At 39.1% G+C, this 25,741-nt stretch overlaps 1 protein-coding gene across 1 annotated transcript in view; it reads left to right on the top strand.

The window, feature by feature from the left end:
* Window positions 1-25,741, top strand: part of Adamts12 (ADAM metallopeptidase with thrombospondin type 1 motif 12) — a 220,095-nt gene that overhangs the window by 159,419 nt on the left and 34,935 nt on the right. Inside the window, exons 17-19 of the mRNA XM_090332079.1 lie at window positions 4,729-4,855; window positions 16,096-16,306; window positions 22,573-23,682. Coding sequence (XP_090188205.1) covers window positions 4,729-4,855; window positions 16,096-16,306; window positions 22,573-23,682 — 1,448 coding nt within the window. The remainder of the gene's footprint in view (window positions 1-4,728; window positions 4,856-16,095; window positions 16,307-22,572; window positions 23,683-25,741) is intronic.

Consider the following 25,741-nt stretch of genomic DNA (forward strand, 5'->3'; position numbering starts at 1 on the left):
TCAAAAGGATCATAGGAGTTTTTGTTGCATAGTATTGTTGAGATTTGACATAGGTCATACGATGAAGGTTACATAGTTTACAGTATGAATAAAACACTAAACTAAAAGCAACATACAATATCCTATTGTACTTTACTAATGAGCTGAGAACCATTAGTAAGGCGGCTGGTCTACTGGTCTTTCTTTTTCTTTCAATGTTTAGTTTCTTTTTATTTATTTTTATTATTGTCTTTAGTTGTACATAGACATCACCATGTAACGAAGCAGTTTATGAATACAATATGCCTTGACTGACACTGTCACCCTTTTCAACATTCTCACTCATCCCATCCCTTCCCACACCTTCCCTCACTCTTCTTAATTCTGTAGGATACATTTTGGGTGGTCTAATGTCATATTCTGTGGTCTTATTCTGATAGTCTTCTAAATCCCATCTCATTTTCCCCCAATGTGGCCAGCAGAGCTTAGCCTTTTCTTATTCATAGCTTCTTAGTATAGTTGTCTAATAGCATAATAGCTCTTGGGATTTCTCAGTTGATTTTCAGGAAGACTTTCTTGGCTCAATGTATTCTGCTGACTGCTTTGCCCATTACCCTGGAATGTTGTGAGAAACTTCCATGTCTCTGGGTATCATTAATTGTGTGCCTTTCCTGACTTGTACACAGTGATAAGGATGAAGACCTGCTTCATCGTGTTAAAGTTTCAGAATGATATCTGGCAGAACCATTTCCCCCTAACATTCATCCATTAAGCAAAAGAAACATTCTTATCCAAGCATTTCTTTTTGCCAGCCCTGGGACTTGAACTCAGGGCCTTGAGCACTGTCTGTGGGCTTTGCTTAAGGCATAGTGCTCTACCACTTGAGCATAGCACCACTTTGAGGAATCGAACCAGAGTCTTCATGCATGCAAGGCAAGCACTCTACCACTAGGCCAAACTCCCAGCCCTTGTCCAAGAATTTTTTAATATAATATCTTAGGCTACCTCTACCATGACAATCCATTTATAAAAATCATTTCACCAGCATTTGGGAGAAAAATATACTCTTGGCTTTGAGTTTTCGTGACTTTGTCAGATATGTGTACTTGGCAGTGGCCAATGATAAAAATGAGACACGAACTCCTGTCTGATCAATAATTGTTGTATCTAAAGTCAATGTGAATTCAGAGAAGTCTTTTTGAGTCTGGGGAAAAAAACAAATTGTGGAACTGTGACTTTTACAGGAAACTGCATTTTACAGGAAGGGTGTCACATTATACCAGTATAAAAACGAAGCTTACAGTGGACTGGGTGCATTGAATTTTCTCTCTTCACACTTCAAGAATAGGAGCCCAACCCTGATCTCACAACATGTATGAAACAGAGATTCAGAGGGAGTTACTAGCCATGAGTGGATGAATTAATTACAAGGAGGCTGCAGTTTTGGAAGGCCATGTTTTCCATTGAGCATTGTGTCAAGACTTAAGATAGACTATGATACACTGTGGTTGCTGTACAACTCTCACTCCCATTTTCCTGTGAAGGGAATTCTGTGTATTTATGTGTAACTAATAGCAAGCCATTGATTTACCAAACTGTTGACATTTTACATTATTCAAATCAATGTAATGTCTAGTCTTAGAGGAATTATAATGCATATATGAATGTGAAATTTATCTTGTACTGATATTATTGTCACTTAGATGGATATAACAAGATCTTAATATTTAAAGACTAAATAGACAACTTTTCAGGTAATACAATTAAATAATCACCGGCTTAAATATCTTAGTCTGAAGTTTCAATGTAATTAAAACACTTGTGCTCTTTGCCATAAGTAATTATAATAAGCAACATTTTGCATTGTTTCATGTACCTCTGCCTTCCTTAACTGAACTTTTGAAATGAGAACCATCTTCCATGAACGAAATTAGCAATATAAAGGATGTCCCTATTTTATAATCTCAGTATTGAATTGGGAATGTGATGCTCTATGTCATTTCTGAGTACTTTTTCACTCAAGGAACTTGTTCCTTCAGTTAAGGGACAATTTCTCCTGGAGATGATCAATGTGCAGCATCTGAGTATTTTCCTGTATCAAGGAACTTGGTCTGCCTTTCCCTGATGCTCAATAAGATTTATCAAATCCTCACAGCCTCAAAATGATATTCTCACCAACACCTAGAAAGAGGCATTCAGAACTTTGTGGAAGTAGCTAGACTTTCAGAATATAAGTGACAGCATAAGACCCCGAGTTCAAGCCCAACTGTACACACACACACACACACACACACACACACAGAAGTAGTATTTTGAATTTGATTTTGATATATTTTCTTGTGATTGATTTCTGCGTTATAAGTAGCATTTTTCAAGTAAGCTTTTTCAGATGAGCAAGTTAACTTTGCATTGCAACAACATATTGATTGACTTGCATCTTAAATTAACTTTGGGAGTTATGTCCAGTTTGCACAAAAATGGGGACAAATTACAAGCCAAAAGAAAAAAATCAATAGCAATTTTCTTTTTTTAACTTCTAGGAAAAGACCAAAGTCACATCATTTTAGCCCTGTCTTGTGTACCATGTGCCTTTTGCAGTGCCACATAATGATAGCTGCTCTTGAAAGGAACCTCTATTCCAATAACCTATGTTAAAGAAGATCCTGGTGTTCAAACAACTGACTTCTAGTGTTAGCTAATAAGTATATCATTGAAGATTAATAGTTAAGAGGGATTTAGAAAAATGTTTAAAGGAGGTTATCATCACTTAAAGGAGACCCCACCAGGCAACCAGGTACATACCCAAACTGGCTATTTTGGCTAATTTCATAAGAATGAGTGGGAGTGTAGGAAACCAAGGAAGGTCCTCTTCACTAACAATAGAGGATATAAGAACAAGGCCCACAAATCCTAGGCCTAAAGAATCAGGGAGAGGGCTGGGAGTTTGACCTAGTGGTAGAGTGCTTGCCTAGCTTGCATGAAGCCCTGAGTTTGATACCTCAGTACCGCATGCATAGAAAAAACCAGAAGTGGTGCTGTGGCTCAAGTGGTATAGGTCTAGCCTTGAGAAAGCCCAAGGACAGTGCTCAGGCCCTGAGTTCAAGCCCCAGGACCAGCAAAAAAAAAAGGTGAGTACATCACCTTTATAAAATGATTTTTTAAACCCACAAGTTATAGTAATAATAGAAATAATAATTAATGAGAAGGAACAGCTAAACAAAGAGGTAGTGTCGCACTTCCCAAAGCTATCCAGAAGCCTCAGTAATCCACAGGAGCCCAACCAAAAGTTTGAACACAGGGTAGGGAAAGTGAGGCAGAACAGAGTTGGAGGGAATAAAGAACTGCAGTCAATACTGGGTAAGCATCTGCAAGCTAAGGTTTGGGCTAGGCAGAGGAAGAAAGTGGCATTCCTTCAAAATGAATGATAAACTACCCTAATTTAGTCATAGTAAAGCTATCATTGCTTTCCATGCTCATAGATGTTGTGAACCAGAAATTTAGAGCGGTTCATGAATGGGGCAGGACTCCATTTTGCTAGGTTTAACGCCTCCACTAGAATGGCTTTTATAGGTGAGTGACTTCAGCAGGGGTGAGTCAAGAGTCTGCAGCCATCCAGAGGCAACTGTCCTCACATGAACGAGCACTTGTGCTGGTCTTCATCTGTAACTATAAACACACTCCCCTCCACATAGCATCTTTAAGAATATCCAGAGACCATCTCCAGTGTCTGGAAGGCTTGCCCTCAGAGGATTGGACTGGACAAGCTGGTTCTGAGGCAGTGGGAGATGATGGGAGACAGGAGGATATGGCTGTAGACAGGTCCTGACAGCTGTGTAGAAAAGCTCTTCAGGGTGCTTGGCAGTAAAATGAGGGGCATCTTGCTGGGTTGAATAGGACCATTCCAGTTATGAAATCCTGTACACTAAGAAGTCCTCTCAAGACCTGGATGTGGGGACTGAGCATGTAAACTCAGTGGTACAGCGTTTGCCTAGCATGTGCAAGGCCCTTGGTTTGCTCTCCAGCACTGTGTAAAGGCCCAAATGCGCTGACAGTTCAGGGCATCAGCCTTTATACAGTTGATTGCTCTGCTCCCCCAGTCTAACGCAGTGTTTCACATTCCAGCCCAGTGTTTCACATTTCACATCAAAGTGCCACCCCTTTCGAGAGAGTTACCAACGCTCTTCATCTGTGTTCCTTTACCTTCCATTTTACAACATTTTGAGTGCCCTATATATTCCTTTACAAATGAAGTCCCAGTTAAGTAAACCAGGAATTCTTTCCCCTTGTCACTCTATTTAACTTAATCATGCTTGAATTTCCTCATCTATCTGCATCTGTTGTGAGGTTTAGTACATAGTAATAAATAATAGACTATGCTGTTTTGTTTATATATCAATATATATGCTGCATAGAACCGTTTCTGGGACAGGCTTTGTTGCCTATAGACTATGCCACTGCCCTATGCTTCCCCAAATTATTTATCTTGTCTCCAGAGACAATAGGATTATTGATTCTTGATGATCTTTAAAACATACATTTCAAACCTCACACCATTGTTTTGAATGCTTTTTCAGCCATCCTTTCAATGTTTGCTAACCCCAGCTAATCTAAAGTTGTCCACTTCCTCTACTTATTTACTCAACTGTCCTATAAGTTATAAGAAAGTGTGCATGACATGATGAGGTCTTCTCTGACAATGAGCATGTGTTTTAGGACTTCATACACTTGACTCTTTCTGCCTAACCACAGGGATCCGCCGCCAAGCAGCCCACTGCATGAAGAAGGGTCATGGTTCGGTGAAGGCTACATTCTGTGACCCAGAAACACAACCCAATGGGAGACAGAAGAAATGCTATGAAAAAGACTGCCCACCCAGGTAACCACAGAACTAAGGTGATGTCTTAATTCAACAGGAGCTCAGTGCTCAGTGATAATGATGGCTGTGAGCTTTGTGATTAGAATATAAACCTGAAAAATCAGAAGGAAGTTTGGCAGCGACATCATCAGAGCTCGTGTTGAACTCTGAGGACAGTTGCTTACCACAGAATAGTAGTTCTCACAAAGACAGTGTGCATGATAATTTTCTAAGACTATGTTCTAAGGTGATTTGATTAACTAATAGGTGTGGCTGTTTAACTAACAGATTTTTAACATGTGTTGCACCTCGGGTTACAGAGCCCATTCTTTGTTTAGGTTACCTGGGAAAGAGGATTGCTGAGTAGGTTTTCTCAACCTAGAGATGCTGACATTGGGGCTGGTTAACTATGTGGAGGCCCTATCTATGACCTATAATCACAACTTACATGCTAATAGCACTCCTACCTCTGAATCCAGGATGTGACAACCCAACTGTCTCCAGACATTGATAAATGTCTTCTAGGGGACAAACTCATCCTTGCTTGCTTGAGAACCTCTGTTATTGAGCTAGTCCTTTGCTAGTCATATTCATTTAAGACACTGGAATAGTGGAAGATTGCTGAGATGTAAGCTGAGAGGAAGAGAGAGAGGGAGGTGGGGAAGGCATCCTTATTTTTGGAAAGAGTCTTCATGCTCTTGTATGCTTCAACAAGGATGTACTTAGTTACAGAGCCCATCAGGGATTGATGTCAGTCCAAAGCAGGCACACTAACATGAGTCTAGTTAGGCAGGAGACCAGTTTATCTAGTAAATCACACAGGTTGACAGTTTGGGTTCTAAAGAAGCGCTAGAATGTGAAAGAGAAAAAACAATAAATGTCAGGGGAATATTAAAAATGAAGGATAGGAACAAATTAGTTACAGAAAATGACGTGTGTGTGTGTGTGTGTGTGTGTGTGTGTGTGTGTGTGTGTGTGTGTTGTACCAGTAGTACTCGTGGTTTCTTGCTCTTCTTAGCTTTTCCTGCTCAGGGTTAGCATACTACCACTTGAGCCACAGCTCTACTTCTGGCTTTTTGGTGGTTAGTTGGAGGTAAGAATCTTTTAGAGTTGTCTGTCCTGACTAGCTTTGAACCAGGATCCTCAGATCTAAGCCTCCTAAGTAGCTAGAATTTTAGACCTACATCATTGGAACTCAGTTCATCTCTTAGAGATTCACACGAGCGGGACACGAGCAGGCCAGGCTATTCTCATCTGAGACCAAAGATTTGGACTAACACCATGGTTTCTTCTGAGAAACAAGATGTGTGTGTGTGTGTGTGTGTGTGTGTGTGTGTGTGTGTGTGTGTGTGTGTGTGTAGGAAGGGGTTGAAGTTCCAATGGACTCCATCCCTATTGAGGAAGGGCAGTAATGTCGCAGTCCTCTTACCTTACTATAGCTCTTCCTAAACTTCCTTTTCTGAGAAGCAGCAAAGGAAGATTAGAATTGCAGTTGCTTCTGTATATAATTTGAGATATGCCACCTTCTCAAGGATGGCCAAGCCAAAAAGAGAACTGTTCGCTAGTTGCTCCTCTACAGAGTTCACAGGCTTTCACAGTGGTTGTTTCAGAGTTAATGAGTCTCTGTGGTTAGACAGAAGACACTGTACTGCAGTGTCACCTCAGTCTTCAAAACTTTACCTCTGTGAGGGTGGCTACCCTCTTAAAATCAAACCATTTCATTCTTCAAGCCAGTCTCCCAATTATCAAGGAAAGCCTTAAATAACATCACAGGTATCCGAGAGGGGGCGGGATGGGGGAACAGAGGGGTACATACAAAAGAGAAGGTAATGGCAAAAGAGCATAGGCAGAGTTTAGCAGATATTTAAATATTTACCTGTTGGAGTGATGTAGCTACAAGCCAAGGAATTGATGCTGATAATCACCACAATATGAGAGGATTTTTGCCTGCAGCTTCCACAGTGGGAGTACAACCCTGCCAGCTCCAAATTTTAGCCTACTAAATCTGACTTTGGACATCTGGCTTCCAGAACTGTCAAAGACTAAATTTCTGTTGCATTAAGCTACCAGGTTGTGGTCATTTATCATGATAGCCACAGGGCACTAAGGCTGTTCAGTGCAAATGTAATTCTAAAACCTGGTAAGGACAAAGCCAGTCCTCTCACCAAACAACAGATGTTCCGAAGCCATTTCTCTAGAGTAGATGGCAACGAGATTTTTGGAATGGCGCAAACATGACACCCCCTCAATAAGCTTACAATCCAAGAGGCAATGTGACATCCATGTATACTGGGAAGATGAGGCTCTTCAACCAGAGTTCTGCCTCCTGCCGCCGTCCACAGAGCCTTCTCGTCATCTCTAGGCTATAAATGCTGCAGGTTAGAACAGGGTGCATGTATCTACATGCTTCTTCAGGTGAGGACATGGTTTATTGATGCAGGGGGTGGTGGATCAGCCTCCTCCCATGAAATCAGAAATGACAGCACAGAACGTCTGGCGTGCACACAGAAGCCTGGTGGCCTGAGAGTTATGATGCACATGAGTCGGTGAAGATGTGGCAATCCAGGATGGGTTTTGTTGTTGTTGTTTTGTTGTTGTTGAGCGGATGATCTTTCTACAGTCATGGCCTCTGGCTTCTCCACTGCCAGGCTTCAGCGAGGAGAATAGCTCAACTTATTCCCCAGCGTCTGCTGCTGTGTTAGAAACACAATTTCCTCAATTTTTTCAGAACAACTTGAACATTACACTTAAGGACAAAGAGCAAAGCACAAACAATTCAATACGTCTGAAAAAAAGCGTGGCCACCTGGCAGCACTTTTGCTTTGATATAAGCAACTTTTCCATTTGCTAGAATCTGTCTCCTAAGATTTAAGTCTTTTTGATGCTATTTCTGTACAAGATTAATGCCAAGGCCCCATTAAAGATCAACAAAATTAGCAGATCAAACATGAACTGACTCAGTTCAAACCTCAATAGCATAGCCTTCAGAGGGAGAAATTAGTGATTGCAACAGTGGCACTGCTGAATTCCAGAAATAAATAACCTTCTTTCATTTTGGTACCCAAGGTAATGCACAAGTGCATATATTTATATATATATATATGGATATATGGATATATATAAATGTGGGTATGTATAAAATGTGTGTATATATACATGAATATATATGAATGTATATAGCACATATGTACATATGTGTATAATATGTATATATTTTTCAATACAGACACATTTATATTGAAAAAATCAATGGTGTTTTATTGAGAGGATTACTTGACCCCAGCTACCTCATTTATTGAAATTTCATTTTTTTATTGTCAGGATAATGTATGCGGGGATTACAGTAACATTTGTCATGTAATGGGTTCATTACTTTTCAAATCCTGATACCCCTTCTCATGTTTTTGTCCCCCATTCCTTCCTCCTACCCGCTCCCATTCATCTTATTTTCCCCCTTTCCTTCCCTATTTCAGATAAACAAATAAGTATATAAAGTATACCATGTAACAAATTCAGATACAGTAACCACATGAGATTAACTGTATGTTGAGAAAAAAGAGAAAAGAAATAACTTCACAGGGCCGGCAGTTTGGCCTAGTGGTTAAAGTGCTTGCCTAGCACGCACGAAGACCTGGGTTCGATTCCTTGGTACCACATATATAGAAAAAAGCTGGAAGTGGTGCTGAGGCTCAAGTGGTAGAGCTCTAGCCTTGAGAAAGTCCAAGGACAGTGCTCAGGCCCTGAGCTCAAGCCCAGGACTGGCAAAAAAAAAAAAAAAGAAATAACTTCACATAGGACATTAAGAATAGAGAATCCCTTCTTGAATACTTGTTTGTTAAACATGACATTTGAAATATGATGTAAAAATCAATGTTAATAAAATCTTTAAAAAAGAATAACAATCACAAAGATAAACCTCTTGTTTCTAAAACCTAGAGTTCATTTCATTTAGTCTCATCCTGTATGACCATATGTACACAGGTTTTGAGGTATAGGTTTTGAGGTATTGTGATCCTCTCCTAAGAGAGTCCAATTATTACAAATGAGGGAAACCATTGAGCCTATGTTCCTTTGGGTCTGGCTTACTTCACTTAATATGGTTTTTTTTCCAAGTCCATCCATTTCCTTACGAATGAGGCAATGTCATTATTTCTGATAGCAGCACAGAATTCCACTGTGTATAAATAATACCTTTTCAAGATCCATTCATCTACTGAGGGGCACCTGGGTTGGTTCCATATCTTAGTTATGGTAAATAATGCTGCAATGAACATCATTGTGCTAGTAGCCTTAGTATGCCCCTGTTTCTGGACATTTCTGGACATTTGGGTAAATGTCAAGAAGTGAGATTGCTGGGTCATAGGGGAGCTCTATGTTTAGTCTTTTGAGGCACTGCCATACTGCTTTCCATAGTGGTTGAATGAGTTTGCACTCCCACCAACAGTAGTAGTGATCCCTCCTGGTTACATCCCCACCAGCAACTGTTGTTATTAAATTTCTTGATCATGGCCGTTCTAACTGGAGTGAGGTGGAATCTTAGGGTTGTTTTGATTTGCATTTCTTTCATGGCCAAGCATTTCTTCATGTGTCTATAGGCCATTCTTATTTCCTCTTCAGAGAAGACTCTCTAAGTCTTTAGCCCACCTTTTAATGGATGGTTGTTTCTTTGAAGATTTATTTTTGAGAGATTCAATGTTTTTAGCTGTAGGTACATTTTAGATATGAGGCCCTTTCTGTTGTATGACTAGTGAAGATCTTCTCCCACTCTATGGGCTTTCTACTTAACTCGCTAGCTATGTCCTTTGCTCAGCAGAAGCTCTATGGTAAAGATCATTTCTTGTTCTTTTGCTGTACACAGTCCCATTCCTGTATGCTCTTTGCTTATTTAATTCATCTGGATTAAATTATATTAAACAAAGAAAGCCAGAGTCAAAGAAATATAGGCTGCATGGCTTCCCTCATTTGTGATAACTAGAATGAGTCTATAAATCTACAAGTAAACACACTGAATGACTAAAATGAATAAATAACATTGGGACATAATAAATTATATGGAACTCTCATTAGCATATACAGGCCAAAGGAGTCTGTGACTAGGAGTGGCGGACAAAGGCACAATATCTATGTACAGAAGATCTCATAAAATAATGAACTCTAAGAACAGGAAATGAAAGATGTTCTTTAGTTGCCATTGTTGCTGTTGTTTTCTTTTTCTTTTGTCTTATTTGTTGATTTGTTTGTATTTGAGAGTGTAAAGGAGGATACATAAAAGGCAGAATAAAGATGAACAAATACAGCAATGATAATTACTAGACACTGTGTAGAAGTGGGTATCTTGTGGGTGAGGAGACCAGGGAAAGATTAGGAGAGTGATGGAAGTGGAGACATAGTTCAAAAAGAATTGCACTAATTACTCATTACCTGGTTCATGCAACTGTAACCATTCTGTATAACAACTCTACAGTAATGAATTCTAAAAGTAGTGATTAGGAAGTCACATATGGACCTCACCTTTTATCATTCCACTACCTTGGGAGCCTAAGGCAGGAGAAGCTGAAGTTCAAAGTTTGCCTAGGCTCCCACACAATACCCTCTCTCAGAAAAGAGAAACTAGGCCAGGAGTTTGGCCTAGTGGTAGAGTACTTGCCCAGCATGCACAAAGACCCGGGTTCGAGTCCTCTTTACTATATATATAGAAAAAAAGTTGGAAGTGGTGCTGTGGCTCAAGTGGTAGAGCACTAGCCTTGAGAAAGCCCAAGGACAGTGCTCAGGCCAAGTCCAAGGTCCAGAACTGGCACACACAAAAAAGAGAAACTAAACAAAAGAAAGTCCACGTGGTATTTCTAATTAAGCAGTCCACTTTGTTAAAAAGAGATAAGCCTGTCAAACTGAGAGAGAGATTTTGACTCCTGGAAACATTACCTACAATAAGCACAAAATTTCTAGAAATTACATGCCTTTGTAATGTAGGTTATAAAAAGCCAAGTAGAATTCCATGAAATATTCAGGCACAATAGTTAGTTTTCAAAAATCGTCACTTATAACTACAATTCAGCTTCACAAATATTTATGAAGAACTCAGGAGATGGGAGAAAATTCAAAGGAAATGATATTGAGAGAAAGTTGATGCCATATGCTGGAGAGAAGGATTTGAGAGGAAAATAGCAATCTAAAAGTACCTACTCTTCTCCAAGCCCCTTTCCATTCCATCATACCATTTAAACCTCTTAGCACCCCCAGAAACTACTATCTACCTGAATGTTAAATATTTTATCTCTTTATGTAGATGAAAAGCATTAAAGCTTTCACAGTTTACCCAGATCACATAGCTACAAGTGATCAAACCTGCACTTGAACTCATATCTGTCTTCTAAGAGGCTTTGGCTTTTTCTACCATGCCACACTGCTGCAAGGCTCAGGATGACACCTAAAACTTAAAATATTCCTCTGGCAGAAAGGCAAATAGGGTGTCCCACACTTACATTCCCAGTGATGGGCTTTAATGCCATACAGGGCCTTGAGATACATCTTGTCTCAAAAACCAAATTAAATACATACATACATATATTTAGAAAGTAGTCTAAGATACAGTGAAACCAGCCTGATGCCTATAATCCCAGACCTTAGCTGACAGTCAGAAGAACATTTCAAACCAGTCTGGGCTCCAAAGAAAGATGATGCCTGAAGTAAGTAAACAAACAAATGTACAAACATTTTAAAAAGCAATAAAAACATATAAATGGATAAAAAGCCTGACTCCAAAATTGACTTAGTTGCGCAGATCAATAAAGGAATTTATTTATTTTAGGAGTACCAATATTTTGTTTATAAGGGATAAGTAATGAAGATTTCTCTGTTCACATTATTTATTTTTATATGCTTATCCTAGTAGTTTCTCCCTAGATATGAATTTCAAGTTCCAACATTTTCCTCTGTCACCTCATTTCCATGACATCTGTAAACTTTTTATTCATTCAGAACTGTCACTTTCCCTCCCCAAATATTTCATGTGCAAGGTTTAATCTTTTTTTTTCAGTCATTTTCCCCTAGTAACATCTTATTTTTACATCCAATCTTGACATCCTGTGCTCTTTCCCAAAGGAGAATTCAAGTCTGATATTTTTAAGAATTTAATAAAAGACATTTTAAAAGATTATCTCAACCTAAAAAATATGTGTGACACAGCCAGTAGCTTTCAAAACCAAAGCATGTTCCAGGAGAGAATGTCCTGTCAATTTCAAAGAAATTCTTTGGAAGTGAAATGTATCTGACTGCAGACAGAGGTCATCTGAGTCTCCTCTTCCTGTTGACTTCTCTCTGAACATTGGTTTTTTTAGCAAAGCAACTCTCTGTGAGCTTACAGATATGAGAGTGCACGGCCATATTGTGCCCAATAAACATTTGATAGCAATTCATTCCACTCAGGCAGCTGTGTCATTCTTCCAGTGCACAGAAGAATGGCAGATGATTTCATTCAAGGTTTTCTAACCTCAGCACTATTACATTGGCCATTATCAAGAAAATAACAATAACAGATGCTAGCAGGAATATGGCCAAAAGAGATCTTTACTACACTGTAAGAATGTAAACTTGCTCAACCACTCTGGAAAGCAGTGTAGAGGTTCCTTAAAAGACTAAGCATAGAGCTCACCTATGACCCAGGAATTCCATTCCTGGGGCATTTATCCAGTGGAACACAATGCCACACTAAAGCTACCAGGACAACCATGTTCATTACAGAATTGTTTATCATAGCCACCATGTGGAATCAACCCACATGCCTCTCAGCCAAAGAATGGATCAAGAAAATGTGATATATATATATACACAATGGAATTTTACATTTCCATCAGAAAAAGTCATACTGTAACATTTGTACAGAAATGGAAAGACTTGTAAACAATATGCTAAGCAAAGTAAACCAGAGCCAAAGAAACATGGATTGCATGGTTTCTTTCATTTGTTGATAATCCTTTTTTAAAAAAAATCAAACAAACAAAACTTCTTAGTCATTGGTGAAGAAGAATGAGTGACATATGTCTAGTCCTTGAGATATTTAGGAAGAAATAAACTAAAATTGAATGATTAGAGAAAAATACAGATAATGCAGCACCACATTTGTTAATGATTGTTAGATTTTATTAAATAGTTAAAGCTCAGTAACAAAAAGTTTACTTGATTTTATCATGGTACATATAGGGACCACCACAATGGAAGTTTACAGAGTGAAGAAATTGGCCTCTGCTCCACATACAGCATGTTCAAGTGGGAATTTTCTCCTATGGGAAAGGGTGGGTGTAGGAAATTACTAGAATGAATCATCAGATCAAATAGAAGATTTGGGCTAAACTGACCTCTTGGATTCCTGCTGAAGACAAGCCAAAATGATCAGCTTGTCTTGGCTAAAAGCCAATCAAATATCAAGGATGATTAGATATCCGGGGTGGGCATATCTGACATTTTGTTATCGGTCTCCTATAGATATAAAACATCCTATAAATGTGAAAAGAATATTCTTCTATTAATCTCTTAGAAGTATTGGGATCATAGCAGAACACTAAACAAGATGAGAGAGACAACAGACAACAACTTGACACTGGCTCTGCGACCTGAGTTTCAAAAACCTAGGCAGGAAAAATAAAATGGTGCAGGTTTCCACTCAAAACTAGTTATCGGATTTCTTAATTGAATTTATGCAGCTATATCCGACTACCACAGAACAACAATTTATATAAAAGAGACAAAATATTTCTCAGTGTTTCACAGGCTAGAAGTTTTTTGTCTGGTGACACAGTCTTCTTGCTGTTTCCTTACAAGGTGGAAGTCAAAAGGGCAAGAGAGAACAAACCTGTCCTTACACAGAAGGAAAGTGAGGAAGAGTTTACCTGTTTCCACAATCCCTGTGGGAGCCCAGTCAGGTCAGAGCCCTTATAAACCAAGTAACTCTCATTAGATTCCATTTCTGCATGCTGTATTCAGAGTTCAATTTCCAATGAACCTTATGCTCTAGAGTGCAGAACACATAGGGTTCTGCCCCAGAAACTACGAAGACAACTTCAGGAAGTAAAGGAAACTTAGTGAAGATAATATACCAAGAAGGTCTGTAACATCTCTTTGTTATGATATAGTGTTATATGGCAGCAATTAATCTAGTAAATTAGGCTTTTAGTCAGCTCAGACAAAGGCCTTTCCAGAAAGATATATATTCATTTCACTAGCATACCTGGATTCTCCTAAACATGTTTAGATAGAGCCGACTAATTAGACTAATATAGAAGACATTAACTAGGCTTCACATAATACTGTCAAGTGTTACCTCTTTAGTCATGCAATGAAACACCAACTTAAAGAGCAAAGAATAAGTAATTATAATTACTTATTAGCTGAATGGATTAATAGAATTTAGCAAGGGCTTTCCTCTATGATTTTAAAGTTGATATTAAAACTAGAATTAAAGGAGGTGGCTAAGAGAAGATAATGTTGGTGGTAAAATAAAACTCCCAAAATAACAAAATTTGAAAATCAAAAGACTTTCTACAATATGTTTTGTATTAGTACTGGGTCTTGAACTCAGTGTCTGTATGCTATACTTTAGGTTTTTATCTACTACAGTTTGGCACATTACCCCTTGAGTCTTAGCTCCACTTCTAGCTTATTTGTGGTTGTTTACTGATTTGAGTCTCATAAACATTTCTGCCTGGGCTGACTTTGAACCACAGTCTTTACAATCTCATCCTTCTAAGTACGTAGGATCATAGACATGAACCACCAATGCCTCGCCATAGATGTTGTATTTACTGAACAAAAATAATATTGCAAAGTTTTGCTTTATGTAAAATTACCAAAATTCAATAGTATCTCAAGGTCAGTAGGCTATGTTAAAATAAGAAATGAAGCACTTACATGAAGTGCTATCTTTCCATTAAAAAAATCTTTTATTATTCTTTGGAGGAATGAGGAAACTGGATGTTCACAGGAATAATGGAGGAACGAAACCTCCAAGGGAAGACAATTGTTGTAACTTTGAAGTTGGAAAAATCTGCATGATGATTGAGAAGGGAGAAAGAAGAGAGTTGCCAGGATGGGCCACTGCCATCTTTTTTTTTAACAATATATATATATATTTTAATTTATTTTTTTATTGTAATTAATAGAAGGGTTACATTATATTCACCAGATTGGCCTAAATCCTGGATCCCTTGAACCAATCATTCATAAATAATGAGGTTACACACTAAGTTTTCCTGGAAGAATCAGAATCTGATTAGAACAAACAATTTCAATTGTTGAGAATGACTTTCAATAGCTGATAAGAAATTATCTTACTTAAGTTACTCTTTTCTACTCCTTCCTTATCAAAGAGACCAGTGAAAATATAAATGGACTACAGAAGATATACTTGAACAAAGATGAAAACAAGGTGTCTGATTTGTCACCCACTAAGTACATACAAATAGATGTCTCCTTACTGTTGTAATAGAAAAAAAATTCAGTGAAAAAACACAAAACTTAAAGAATAACAGGACCCTGGATGCTAATAGACAAAGGACCAATGAATCATAACAAGTGATTGAGCTCTTATACGCTAGGCCCTGTCCTATACCCTCTACATGAACTACTATTTCATTCATCCACACCACTCAGGTACTAGATATTGCTATATTCATTTCATAGATGAGAAAGTGAGATTTACACTTGTTTGAAGGTGTGCGGAGACACTTCAGTGCTAAAGTTTTTGCTTTGTATATATTTGTCCTGGACTCAATCCCCAGTACAACACTTGTTCGAAGTTACACAGCAAAAACTAGAAAAGAGAAGACATACATGTTTTATTTTATCTTGTTTTCCACTTTTTTTTTTTCCAGTCCTGGGCTTGGGCTCAGGGCCTGAGCACTGTCCTTGGACTTTCTCAAGGCTTAGCACTCTACCACTTGAGCCTCAGCACCACTTCCAGCTTTTTTCAATGTATGTGGTTCCGAGAAATCGAACCCGAGTCTTTGTGCATGCTAGGCAAACACTCTACCACTAGGCCAAACTCCCGGCCCATTGTTTTCCACTTTTAAACATGGTTATTTCTCAGTTGAACAAGTCAGCCTAGCCCCATCTGCAAATGTGCAGAACTGGCCCCCTAGCAGGCCAGGGCATTTCCAAGAATTTTCCAGCTCTGTAATTCCAGTTCACCTGGTCTTGCTTTCTCTGTCCAGTGCTTACATGAATGTGCACATGTTTTTGGTGATCTCACATGTCCTGTCTGCCTGCAGGTGGTGGGCAGGTGAGTGGGAAACCTGTTCAGCCACATGTGGGCCCTACGGAGAGAAGAAGCGAACAGTGTTGTGCATCCAGACCATGGGCTCTGATGAGCAAGCTCTCCCAGCTACAGACTGCCAGCACCTGCTGAAGCCCAAGGCCCTCATTTCCTGTAACAGAGATATCCTGTGTCCATCAGACTGGACAGTGGGCAACTGGAGTGAGGTAAGCTAAAGGGTTGGAAGGAAAGCTCACATTACTTGTGTTTCATCAGCCCTCCAGCCCTTCCTTCTCATTAACCAATCCAAAGTGACCTTAGGTAAAATTGCATAATGGATACCATCAATGCTCTCTGTCCTATTTTCTTCTATCCTATTTCCTGCTTCCTATCCATACAGGTTCTTGCTCTTCTTGATCCAGTGGTGAACAACATACCACTACTAGATTCCCACTAGTACAGGCTCATATGAACTGATACTGAGATTTTTGCTAACGCATTGTTCAATCATTGGTAAGAAATAAATCTCCCACTTACCCCCAAAAGCCATTTGTTGAACACTTTTCAGTACTTTGTTACAGTTAACTAAAATCAAACAAATGCTGCCCTAATGGTAAAATAATAGGGAATATATTTAACGCTTAGAAAAGCCCCCTCAAATTATCTCTCTATCCAGCTTGTGTTTAGGACATGTGGTATTAGTCACATAAATTTGAGTAAACATTGATTTTTTCCAAAATCAATTTGTTCTAATGCTCTGAGTATAATTAGAAATCAGAAGGCCAGAAGGTTGTGAAAATCTTCTAAGCTTTAATTTTCTCTGGGTCACTGTGAAGCCTGATTCTGTCAGCCTGGTACTACAGGAGTGATTTGAGGAGGTAAAGATCTCCCTTCTCCGGTCTCCAAGGGCCTCATCTCTGTTTCCTGTATATATTATAGTCAATCATCTAAAGAGTATGTAAGTGTTTTTTAATTCAGGAGACGGGAATTTTGAGACAGAATGCTCACTGATGAGATTCCTAGAGAAAGTACAAGCTTTCCATAATATTGTCATTGACTAGGATATTGCTGGCAATCCTCTCATCACTTGCCTTCAGGAAAAATGGAAAATATCTGATGACTGATTAATAAATAATATAATCAACTGGGATAAGACCATTGCATTAAAAATGTAATGCTTTATTATAAAAATGGAGATTGATTGTCATGTTTAGATTATTGAAGTGTTCTGGAAACACTATCAAAACAACCCTAACATTTATGTCAGCAAAGCTATCTACACTCTTGGGAAACATTTCCAAAACTCTGTTTATAAGCTAACAATGACTATCAGGCTTATTTAGTTTCTACTTCTGTTCAGGATACTCTGTAGGACAATAGATGAAAATAACAAAATGGATGCTAGATTACAAGACCTTCCTATCAAATGGTAAAAGAAAGGGGGAAAAATATTGTGTAAAGGAAATATACCCACCAATTGAGACAGGTGTATTACAACATATCAGTTGTAAGCAGAATATTCTCCTTCCTCCCTTTCGGAGGCAAAGCCATGGCACATGATTGGCCAGCCTAGATTGCTACAAATTACAGTGTTGTCAAAATAAGACTGAATGGGGCATTGTGATCACCCATTAAATCCATTTACCACAATGGTGTTGGCTGTATTTAAAACACTTAATAATTTCTGTCATGTAGAATTTACTAATTGCAAGAATCTTAATGGTTTCTCAAGGGTCTGCAATTACAAATTTGCCTGAGGAGTTTTTTTTCTTGTGCTCACATGCATGGAGAATATAATAACCTGCCTGAACTGGAAAACAAGGGACCAAAAATTGTCACGATATGACAAGGATATGTGTGTGGTTCCACACACATGCTGCTGCGAGTAATCCAGTGTGTCGCTTCCACTTGACGGAGCTGAGTGGAAGGCTGATGCCTTCATTCAGAGGATGCTACCCACAGATGTGCTTTGAGTTACATCAGCCTCTGAAGATTCACTAAATGGGGATTCCTTGCACATAAAGTGCACACAAAATCATCAAGCAATAGTCCTACATATTAGTAGCCCATATTTATCAAGCATGTAATATACATATTCAACACCCTTATGAATATTAATACATTTAATCCTCATGACTATGTTAGTTCCATTTTGTAGGCAGAAAAGCTGAAGGATAGAGATGTTCAGACACTTGCTTTAGGACACCTAGCTACCAAGTAATGGAGGCAAGATCTGATGCTGGCAGCAGAATTTCTGCTCGGAACCCTGTGCCATGCTGTGTTTTAAATGTCTGCAAAATTTAGTGATACAGCAGTTCTTGCAAATCATGAGCAATGTATTATGTTTGGAAACAATTTACCCAAAATCTTTTGTCAGTTTGATAGAATTCCAGACTGCATAATGATGGCTGAGATCGCAGAATCTCTCAAAAACTAAACACAGCAAATGATTTCAAAAGAAGAAGGGAAAAAGGCCTTTCAAATGATTTTTATAGCAACATATTGCATTTCACTGACAGTGGAAATACATTTGAATATATTTGATGGGACATTAAGTGGACCCTCCAAAACCAGATGTGCTCAGGGTCTACAAAATCTTTTATTTTTAAGTTTTAGCAAGCATCTATTTTACTGTAACCAGAAAAAGTAGGGGGAAATGGTGAAGAGAGAGACATAGGCCCTGCTTCCTACGTAGGAAAAGGGAATTAAAGGCTACTGGAAAGATGAATGTTTTTTGCCAGTGCTGGGGCTTGAACTCAGGACCTAGCACTGTCTTTGAGTGTTCTTGAGGGTAGTACTCTAGCACTTGAGCCACAGCACCACTTCTGGCATTTTCTGTATATATGGTACCAAGGAATTGAATGCAGGGCTTCATGCGTTGTAGACCAGCACTCTATCACTAGGCCACACTCCCAGACCTAGAAAGAATTTCTTTTATCTACCCTTTCTTTGGCTGACAAAAACATACAAACAACTGAACAAAGCAGTCTATAACCAAGTGGCTATGTGTTTAAGGTGTGGGAGTGTTACATCAATCAGTTTCTTACCACTGTGACAAGTATTTGTAAGAAATACGTTAAAGGAGTAAGGATTTGTTTGAGTCATGGTTTGGGGTTTCAGCACATCGTTAACTGGCTCTATTACTTCCCAGTTCATGGCAAGGCAGAAGCATTATAGAGAATGGGGACGGTGGTAGAGGAAAGCTGCGCATCTCCTGGCAGCCAAGAAACAGAATAACAGAAAGGCAGCAAGGCAGGAAATATCCTTCAAAAATATACCTCCTGTGGCCTACTTCCTTCAACAGGCCTTACCTCTTCCCACCACCTCCCATCATATGACAAATACATTCATGGACTAGGTTAAATTCCCTGGTAAGGACGGACCCACCATGCTCCCACTGTGGTCCCAGAGCTAGAACACATCTTCAATACACAAGCCTTCTGAGGGGGGGCACTTCATATCCAAGATACATATAATAAATAAATAGACTAAATGTTGATTATAACAAATAAGCTCTTTCTTTCTCGCTCTTTTTTGCTTTATTTTTGGTTTTTGCTTTAGGGGGGTGTGAGTTGTTTTTTTTTCTGTTGTTTGTTTGTTTATGCTGGTCCTAAGATTTGAACTCAGGGCCCAGGCACTGTCACTGAGCTTTTGAGCTCAAAGCTAGTACTCTCACTTGAACCACAGTTCCACTTCCAGCTTTTTAATTAGAGATAAGAGTCTCTTTCCTTCTTGGGCTGGCTTTGAACTACAAGCCTCAGATCTCAACTTCCGGCTTAAAGGCATGAGCCATCAGTGCCTGACTTTCTCTGGTTTGTCTTAAGGAAGATTTGGCCACAAATACCAATGGTATATTTATTGCTAAAAGAGAAGCAAAGCAAGACACATCTTAAGCCACAAGAATTCCTATAAGAAGGAGAAAACATTCTTGTCATAGTTTTAGAGGCTAGAAATGTAAGATAAAGGTATTAGCAGGGTAACTTTCTTCCAAAGGCTATGAGGGAAAATAGTTTCATGACTAGTTCTTATTTTCTGGTGATTTCCTAGCAAATATTTGGTGTTCTATAGATGGAAAATGCATCACCTTTCATATTATTCTCCCTGTGTCTGTGTCTCTATGCCCAAATTTCCCAGGTCATATTGGATTAGACCCACCATAATGACCTCCTTTTGATTTCCTTTGCATTGTCCCATGTTTAAATAAGTCTTCATACGATGGTTGGGATGTTAGGACTTTTCCATCTGGGGTTGTTTGTTTATTTGTTTGTTTTGGTGAGACCTAAAGGCTTTAACATTATTAAACCTGATTTCAATATGAGTTCTAGTCATTTGTTTATAAATTCATGGCCCTATATACCAAATATTTTAAAGTATTAGCTATTTTCTTTACCCCCTGATAAACTCCAACTGTGTCTTTGAATAAATTCTCTCACTGCCACAGCCCTGTTAAATCCCACCTGCTTCCTCCTTGCTGTGTGTCTCCTGTGAGTAGAGGAGACTAATCAAGCAGCAGAACCCTTCTTCAGCAGGCTTCCTTGCCCCAGAGACAACTGAATCCAGCAGTGGTAGCTGGGAGGGCAAGATAACCCTCAGGGGGCATAAACAGATTGGCAAGCTTCTTGCTTGCCTGGTACAGGGTTCAAAATTATAAGGGGAGAATATACGATAATCATAGCTAAAAGTGGCTGGGAGAATTCTAAAACCACCAATTGAGGTTCCGAGTGTGTTGTCTTGTGCTACATTTATCTCATCTGAAGGGCATGGCAGCTCCTCAGGAGATAAATGTACTGGAAGAAGCATGGGGCTGCATACAAAGTGTCACTGCTTGTTCTGGAATAACTATAAGGAGAAAACAACCAAATGTTGGGGCCAACTGTGAGTAGTAGATGGCTCTGGCTTGTTGAGTACAACATGCCCTGAAACCAAGGAATAGCATCCACAAGCTATGTGAAAGAATCAGTGTCTCCTGGATGAGAAAATGCAACGTGAACAGAAGGTAGCTATGCTGAGAAAATATACACTCCAGCCATATCTCAGGTCTTCATTAATGACTTTTTTAAAGTTGTCATTTAGGAATAGGACCAATGAATGTTGATCATCTGCTTTTGTAAGAGAAGCCACAATCCCGAATTTTATTAATATGAAATTGTTGCTTTTTAAAATGATGGCCACTTTACTGAATGTTTGTATATTGTCTTTCTCCTTCTTGTTTGGAGATAAAACAGCATATTTTGTCCTTAGGCTGCCAACTTGGAATTTTGTTTTGAGGATAGTCTTTTGTCTTAAAATAAGCAAATCTAATGTGTTCTCACTAAATAGGCTGATAGGTAGCCATTTTCACAATTAAGAAGAGGCTAATGAAGTAGCTTAGTGCATGCCTAAAATAAATAATATTCTGGGTTCCATCCCTAACACCAGAACATAAGCAAAAGCACATTATCTTCACTGGGACTCCATCAAATTATGATCCATGAGTGGAATTTATCATTGATTAGGTCAGGGCTCTCATGCCATAATCATTCCCCATACACACATACACGCACACTCATACACAAATAAATTTACACGTATATCTTTAACACACAGCCATTGGGAACATTTTCATGTCTACAAGAGCAGAGAAATGCAAAATGGCCAACAGAAACCCTGATGATCCAAGTTCAAGTGCCAGATGTTTTCTGCCTGATTTTAAATGTCATTGAAAAGAAAAGACAGAGCAATTTGACATTAAGTATGGATTTTTTAAGAATACCTAAAAATGTTAGCGTTACGTGGCCACCGACCACAATTTGTACGTGTGGAGATGGGTAAGGTGAACACTCTAGCTGTTTATGCTTTACATGAGCTAGAGAACATGGAGGGGATACTGAGGAAGGACACAGGCTATTACCTCTGTGTATATTATTAATACTACATTAAGAGATTGATCTCACTCTTTGGGAAATAATAAATTCCACCTTACATTAAACACTCACCTTTAAATTCGAGAGGTTCTTAGATCTATATACGTATGATGATTGTCTACCTGCCGAAGGCAAATAACTATGATACCTGGGAGAAAATATGTGAGTTACAATATTTTTTCTGAATATAAAGAGAAATGTTTAATTCAACTAAATAGGTTCTGGAGACTATGAGCGTATTTCATGCTACTTTAGTAGTATCATGATCTTAGGACACAGAATTACACAGTATCGCTTAAAGAAATTGGGGAGACATGTTTAAAGCATGACAGTGTCTTTGGAATCCCAGCTACTCAGAGTTGAAAGCCCAAAGAAAATTCAGTTTGACCAGATCGTAGTGTTTGTTTGCCATTTAGTTATCCCTGAGTCCCAGAAGATTTCCAATGTTATATATTTCTGTGGACAAAAGAGCTCAGAAACCCCATGTAGAAACTGAGTTATCATTGAGTCTGTCCTAATGTGTTGTAAACCTGACCATGAGAAAGAAAGCATCTTTTCCCACTTTAGTAATGACTGTCTCTCTTTTCCAGTGCTCTGTTTCTTGTGGCGGTGGAGTGCGGATTCGTAGTGTCACATGTGCCAAGAACCATGATGAACCTTGTGACAGAACAAGGAAACCCAACAGCCGAGCTCTATGTGGACTCCAGCAATGTCCATCTAGCCGGAGAATTCTGAAAACCAATAAAGGCACAGTTTTCAATGGGAAAAATCTACCAACATCTGAGCCCTCCCAGCCCATCCCTCCACCAACGCTCAGACCCATGGTACTGACCACACCACGGGTGACTGAGGCTGTGAGCACAAACACTTCAGACATCAACTGCACTAGTCCCACCACAGCCTCTGAAGGAGACCTGGAGGGAAAAAAGTGGCAACAGAGTTCAACCCAAGCTGAGCTAGACTCCCACCATCTCATTTCCCCTGGAAGCACTTCTCAGCCGGCTCTTACTTCCTGGTCTTTAGGTATGCAGCCCAATGAAGAATTGGAAAAATCATACACCACTCCTACCCCACAGGAAGACAGAACATCCACAACGAGTCATTCTGACTTGCCATCTTCCAGCAATGCTGTGACCTGGCAGATAACTACATTCTATAATACCTTGACCAAAGATCCAGAAATGGAGATTCAGAGTGGCTCAGGGGAAGATGGTGAGCAGCACGAGAACAAAGAGGAAAGTAACTTGGTGATATGGAGCAAGATCATAGAACCTGGAAAAGATGATTCCATGGAAAGAGGTACAGAGACACCACTTGGGCCTCCACCAACACCGTATCTGGAGGATAAATCCTTGAGGCCTCCCTTCAGCACAGAGAGAGAAGGCTCACTACCTACCCCAAGATCCATTACCTTTAAAAATGAGACCCCCAGAGCCGAGGGTTTGGTCACTGAAAAACAAAGTCGCAGCCCACTCAGTCTTGAAGGAGACCACCAGCCAGTACCTTCAGAGAAGTCAGCAAACTATGAGCACCAGGAACTTCCAAACCACACGAGTCTTACACAAGGTTCTGGACCAGTCCTGACAGAGGAAGATGCATCCAGTCTCATTGCAGAGGGGTTTTTGCTGAATGCTTCTGATTATAAGCAGCTCTCCAAGGACCACCAGCCTGCATACTGGATTGTTGGAAATTGGAGTGAAGTAAGTGGTTCAGTTTCTTACTCCAGTTCCTTACTGGTAACTAAGGGTATATTATTCTTGTGCAATTTTTTAAATGAAATTGCATTAAAATATAGTCTAAGGGCTGAGCTCAGACTAAAACCTATAATCCTAGCTACTGGGAAAGTCGAGATCTGGGGAACTTAGTTCCAGGCCAACCAAGGCATAAAAAAGAGTTCAACAGTCTCCATCTCAAACAGCTGCTAGGCACAGGCACACATAAATGTCATTCTAGCAACACAAATAGGAGGATCTCAGTTCAAGCCCATGTGAGCATGAAGTAAGATTCTATTTCAAAATGTAAGTGTGAGACCAGAGACCAAAATATAAACAAACTAGTCTGAGTCTTTAATGGTGGGGCCTGCCTATAATCCTGGTACTCAGGAAATGGAGACAGGAAGCCAGAGAGTTGAGGCTCTATAGTGAGTTTGAAGCCAGCTCAGGCTATGTATATTATAGGAGAGAGAACACATGATATTCAGTGAAAAGAAATTGAGTAAGTCAGGAGACCTCGAACAATCAGCTGGTGATCATTATGGAATTCAGATAAATTATCTTTATATGCCTGCTTTCTGCCTGCAGAATAGGACTAATATAGAACATAGCTGACTTTATTGGTCAGCTATATTTAGTTGATCTCTTTTTTCCTTGTGTCAATGCATTTAAAAATGTTGGGGCTGGGAGCATGGCCTAGCGGTAGAGTGCTTGCCTAGCATGCACAAAACCCTAGGTTTGATTTCTTGGTACCATATACACAGAAAAAGCCAGAAGTGGTGCTGTAGCTCAAGTGGTAGCACCATCCTTGAGAAAGCCCAAAGACATTGCTCAGGCCCTGAGTTCAAGCCCCAGGACTGGCAAAAAATTCATTTTAAATTTGGGCAGAATGGTACATGATTGTTATTCCAACATTTGAGAATCTGGTAGGAAGATCTTGAGTTCCAGGCCGACCAGGCCTCTTGGCAAGACTCTCTCTCAAAGGAAATTCATCTAAGCTCATTGTAAAAGGTAGAATTTTTTAAAAAGGAGAAAGTAAAGATGATGGAAATTGTTGGCCTTTATTTTCAGTCTCCAGATACTTGTTTATCCATTTCTAAAATTAACATATCCTTTGAGGCAATAAAATCACTTCTCGCCTATTTGAATTTTGAATGTACAGTGTATAAACTTGTTAAAACAATGTGATATCCCTAAAGAGGATTTAAGACATAGTAATCATCCTCCAGCATTTGTGACATTTCATATTTTATTTCCCTTGATAAAGAGAGGGGAAATATTAGCAGGTCATGTAAGAAAACAATACAATTATAATCAGACATAAAGCATGCTAATTTTCAAACTACTTTCACCTGTCTTATAAGAGAGACAATCCTGGTAAATAGTGCCTTATTTATACTAATTTACAAGTATAGATATTAAGTGTCTAATTGCTGAGTGGCTTGTCTAAGGATCCCTGTTGCAATTGGACAATCAACTTTCTCTTTTCATTCTAACCTGCTATATCACATGAATTTTAGCATATTGAAAATTTAACTCTTACACCAGGCATGGTGGCTCACGCCTGTAATCCTAGTTACTCAGGAAGCTGAGATCTGAGAATCACAGTTCAAAGCCAGCCTGGGCACTAAAGTATGTGAGACTCCTATCTTCAATTAATCACTAGAAAACAGGATGTAGTGCTGTAACTCAGTAGCCTTGAGCTGAAGAGCTCAGGAACAGTACCCAGGCCCAGAGTTCAAGCCCCATGACCCACAAAAAAGAAAAAAAAAAGAAAAAGAAAATTTAAGTCTCTGGGATTCTTTTGTAAAAACATTATGCCATCTCATAAATAAGTATCTAGATTCATACTCCCATTATTTTGAATCAAATGCTACAATTATTTGCCTTTGGATTGTTTTTATGTTTCATGTTCCCATTTGATATTGATGAATCAGCATCTTATCTCCATTCATAAGAATCCTACCTCAGGTATAGAAAATATTTCTGTGTTCACAGTAAACTAATTTGTTGAAAGAAGGAGAGAACTAACATGATCCAAGCATTT

Source organism: Megascapheus bottae, chromosome 4, assembly GCF_031878675.1.
Source record: "Megascapheus bottae isolate mThoBot1 chromosome 4, mThoBot2.hap1, whole genome shotgun sequence".
Lineage (NCBI taxonomy): Eukaryota > Metazoa > Chordata > Mammalia > Rodentia > Geomyidae > Megascapheus > Megascapheus bottae.